We start from the raw sequence: 4,592 nt of genomic DNA, 5'->3' as shown, positions 1-4,592 counted from the left end.
TCCCAGGGACAGCACGGGGTTGGATACACAGTAAAGCTCCCTCTACATTTCCCTTCCCGCCCCATACCCCGGGTCAGGGACAGGGACGAGATCCCAGGAATACACACCGATTTATCCATGACAATAACAGCTGCTGTTCCCAGCGCGGTCTGAGCCTCGATCAATGCGTCAAAGTCCATCATCACATCATCGCAGACGGATTTGGGGATGAGGGGTGTGGACGATCCGCCGGGAATGATGGCCAGGAGGTTGTCCCAGCCTCCGGTCACACCACCTGGCACAGGAAGAGTACACACACGTCAGCGACTGGACGGAACGGAGCTGGAATCGCGGCTTCGCATCCCGGGAATGGGGAGGGAATGCTTTGTGGTGAGAGCTCAGCTCAGTGTCAGTGAGCTACAAAACCACCAACAATTCACATTAAATACCCGCCTGCAGGGGAACAGCAGGAGGCCATTCAGCCCCTTCCCCAGCCTGTTACACAGGGGAACAGCAGGAGGAGGCCATTCAGCCCCTTCCCCAGCCTGTTACACAGCGAATCCGATCTGACTATGGGCGGAGAAGGGTCAGAGTTCAGCCGGTCGCACCGCCACCCCACCACCCCCCACCCATTCCCGGACTGGCAGACCCCGCTGCCCACCCCCTCGCATACCGGCGTGCCTCTCAATGAGCTCCTTGAGGGGGATGGACATCTCCTCCTCCACAGTGCACGGATTGTTGACATGGCCTGAGATGTTGAAGAGTTTGGTTCCCGAGTTGCGTTCGCGCCCGAAGCTGTGGAACCACTCGCCGCCACGGCGACAGATGGTGGGGGACACAGCAACCGTCTCCACATTAGCAACCGTCGTCGGGCAACCAAACAGCCCTGGGTAGGGGAGGGCGGAGGGTATGAGAGAGACAGAGAAAGTCAGGGAGGGAACGAGCAATGGGGAGAGAGGCGGGGAGAGAAGCGGAGTGAGACAGGAAGCGCGAGAGAGCGCGAGAGAGCGCGAGAGAGCCGGAAAGTGCGAGCGACGGAAGGAACAAGAGATGAGTCAATGGTCCGAGGTCAACATCCCTAAGACTGCCCTCATCACCTTGCTCATCTTCTGCCACCCTCGAACTTCCTCTTCCACCTATCCCTTCCCCTCTCCCTCTTTCTTCTCCTCCTCCCAAGCTGCGCATGTCTCTCCTATTCCCCTTCTAGCATCGATCTCCCCCTCTCTCTCTCCGTGGCTACTCCAACACTTCCATTCCACCCAATCCCTTCGACAAACCTCCATCTTCCACTCCTTCCCTCCGTCGCACTCGCAAACCCCTTCCCCTCAAAACCTCCTCCTTCGCCCTCCCGTCACCATTGTCCCCTCTCCCTCGTCCCTTTCCTTTCCCATCTCCTCCCATCTTGTAACGGCCACCTGGCGGTATCAGTCTCGCTTCACCTCCCCACACCCCACACCCCACCCCCCGAGGGCTGGTCAGCCTCACCCACGTCGGCCGGGAAGGGGGGTTTCAGTCGGGGTTTCCCCTGCTTCCCCTCCAGGGACTCGATGAGGGCCGTCTCCTCCCCGCAGATGTAGGCCCCGGCTCCACGGAAAACAAAGACGTCAAAGTCGTAGCCGGATCCACAGGCGTTTTTCCCGATCAGGCCGGCCTCGTACGCCTCCTTAATTGCGACCTGTCGGGGAATGGCAAGGGCACACAAGGTACAGAAATGTTAGCCCGTCACTACTGCACAGCAAGACTCAAATGCTAGCCCTGCCGCTCAATTCCCACTGCTTCACTCATCATGAAAAATTTTTGTACTTTTACAATGTTCCTGGCATGCCCTCCTGCACTCTCCATTGAACCAGGGTTGATCCCCTGGCTTGATGGTAATGGTTGAGTGGGGGACATGCCGGGCCATGAGGTTACGGGCCATGGAGTACAATTCTGCTGCTGTTGATGGCCCACAGCGCCTCATGGATGCCCAGTCTTGAGTTGCTAGATCTATGCAGTGTGTCCTATTTAACATGGTGATAGCACCACACAACACGATGGGGGTTGTTCTCAATGTGAAGGTGGGTCTTTGTCTCCACAAGGACTGTGCAATGGTTAATGGACAGATACAACTGCAGCTAACAGATTAGTAAGGATGAGGTTAAGTATGTTTTTCCCTCTTGTTGGTTCCCTCACCATCTGCCGCAGACCCAGTCTAGCAGCTATGTCCTTTAGGACCCGACCAGCTCAATCAGTAATACTGCTGCTGAGCCACTCTTGGTGGACATTGAAATCCCCCACCCAGAGTACATTTTGTGCTCTTGCCATCATCAGTGCTTCCTCTAAGTGTTGTTCAACACGGAGGAATACTGATTCATCAGCTGAGGGAGGATGGTATGTGGTAATCAGCAGGAAGTTTCCTTGCCCACGTTTAACCTGAAGCTATGAGACTTCATGGGGTCTGGAGTCAATGTTGAGGATTCCCAGAGCAACTCCCTCCCGACTGTATCCCACTGTGCCGCCCCCTCTACTGGGTCTGTCCTTCCCAATACAACCAGAATGATATTAAAGCATGAAATGAGGGATTAGGATGGGGGCCGATCAATCAACCAAAGAGAGAGGTTATCAGAAATGGCAGAAAGGAGCTAATGCAGAGGGAGAGACAAGTGTTGGGGCCCAGTTGGCTGAAGGTAACTCAAGACGCTGGGGGTGGTGACTGCAACCAGGAGGAGGGTATAAGGACTGGAGGAGGTGACTGCGAAAGGGAGGGGGGGTATCACGGTAAATGTTACTGACCTGTACATTCGATGCTTCATTGTAGAATTCTCCCCTGATGTAGATGTACGCTGCCTGAGCTCCCATCGACCTTCCGGCCACCAGGCAGCCTTCAATCAGCTTGTGTGGGTCATGTCTCATAATCTCCCGGTCCTTACACGTCCCAGGCTCCCCCTCATCAGCATTCACCACCAGGTACCTGGGCCTGAAGCAAGACACAGAGCAAACAAGGCTTGGTCGTCACACTGTACATCCTCATCCAGACAGCCAGGGCTGTCCCCCTAATCAAACGTTCCCAGGGACAGGGGCAGCACGGGGTTAGATACAGAGTAAAGCTCCCTCTACACTGTCCCCTCATCAAACCCTCCCAGGGACAGGGACAGCACGGGGTTAAATACAGAGTAAAGCTCCCTCTACACCGTTCCTGTGTATTCCCGATCCCGAGCGCTCCAGGCCGGATTCTCTCTGTTTGTTACTGACCTGCCATCGGACGGTTTGTTCATGAATCCCCACTTCATTCCAGTGGGGAAGCCGGCTCCACCCCTGCCTCGCAATCCCGACGTCTTCACCTCCCCGAGGATCCAGTCCACTCCCTTCAGCAGGATCTCCTTGGTTTTGTACCAGTCGCCACGTTTCAGAGCTCCCTTCAACCTGAGCACGGACAGGACCGCACACACCAACACACACACACACTATTACTGACAGGGGAATAACATGGGCTGCTCAAAATGAACAGGAACTGACTTGCAACAGGGAGACTGCAGGAAACAGCAACCCTATATCACATCCCTCACAGCGAGGGGGGGGGGGGTCACCACTCGCACAGTCACCCCGCAAAGTGGGGCGGGATAGGAGACATACCCACTCGCACTTCAACCCCGTGAGGGAGGAGGGAGGGTGAAAGAGGGTCTGGGGATGGGTGTCCCCATTCACTCCATCCCTTCATCAACTTGGCTCCCCATTCTAGTGTCATCACCCCACACTTACTGTGAACAGTGCCCCGTTAGGGAACGCCGTTAAACGAGCAGAACCTCGGTCTCTCCACCGTCCCCCACCCCGCACTCCCACTCCTCCCGCCCCGCACCGTGCCCTCACCTCCAGTCATGGCGGCCATACAGGTTGGTGAAGATACGGTCTTCATCCTTCAGGGGTCCGTATTTGGTCTTGGTGGGAGTGTCCTGCCGGGAGAGGGTGACACAGGGATATCACCAGAAGCTCCTGGACTAGCACAGCCTGCTCTCTGCCTCTCCCTCTCTCCCTCCTTCCCTCCTCTCGGTGGAGGGCTGGGTGCCTCGACAGAGACAAGACCTCCCGATGGGCCATCTATATCCTCACTGAGAAAGAGCAGAGAGAGGAACAACACCCCGACTGCTCGAGGGGTAGTGCAGGGATGGGGGCAGCGGGAAGGGAAACGGGCAGCGGGGAGTGTCAGTGCACTGAAATAACTCGAGTCCCAGCATTTACACACAAATAGGCCGTGGCTATAATACTGCCTCATACAGAGCCAGCTCTCAGAACGAACAGAACCTCTGACCTCTGTCGTGTTTCTGTCTGTCTGTCAGCCGGGGCTCCCTGATTGTACCAGGTTAACAGCCCCAATCAGGGAACTCATATTCTACAAGGTCCGCCCAATGACCTTGTTCCAGTCACTGCACACACACACAAGGAGGAGGGAGAGTGCGAGCGCATGCGCGTATATTTATTTGTGGGGGTGGGGACCCAGGGGGAACACGAACCAGACTGACCTGTTTCGGAGCTGAGGCAATGGGTCGGACCAGCGAAACAGCAGTTCCCCGCACACAGCGGGGCTTGTACAGGCCACGGCCAACGACCAGCATCACGATATCTCTGGGGGGCGGGGG

At 56.3% G+C, this 4,592-nt stretch overlaps 1 protein-coding gene across 1 annotated transcript in view; it reads right to left on the bottom strand.

Moving 5' to 3' along the window:
* Positions 1-4,583, bottom strand: part of ndufv1 (NADH:ubiquinone oxidoreductase core subunit V1) — a 6,023-nt gene extending 1,440 nt beyond the window's left edge. The window contains exons 1-7 of the mRNA XM_048620813.1: positions 4,476-4,583; positions 3,826-3,908; positions 3,211-3,381; positions 2,752-2,935; positions 1,465-1,654; positions 653-865; positions 108-274 (exon numbers count right to left, since the gene is read on the bottom strand). Coding sequence (XP_048476770.1) covers positions 108-274; positions 653-865; positions 1,465-1,654; positions 2,752-2,935; positions 3,211-3,381; positions 3,826-3,908; positions 4,476-4,568 — 1,101 coding nt within the window. The 5' untranslated portion in view covers positions 4,569-4,583. The remainder of the gene's footprint in view (positions 1-107; positions 275-652; positions 866-1,464; positions 1,655-2,751; positions 2,936-3,210; positions 3,382-3,825; positions 3,909-4,475) is intronic.
* Positions 4,584-4,592: the final 9 nt, after the last annotated feature.

The sequence above is a fragment of the Rhincodon typus genome, chromosome 48 (assembly GCF_021869965.1).
Source record: "Rhincodon typus isolate 14 chromosome 48, sRhiTyp1.1, whole genome shotgun sequence".
Taxonomy (NCBI): domain Eukaryota; kingdom Metazoa; phylum Chordata; class Chondrichthyes; order Orectolobiformes; family Rhincodontidae; genus Rhincodon; species Rhincodon typus.
This window is presented reverse-complemented; position numbering and strand designations above follow the sequence as displayed.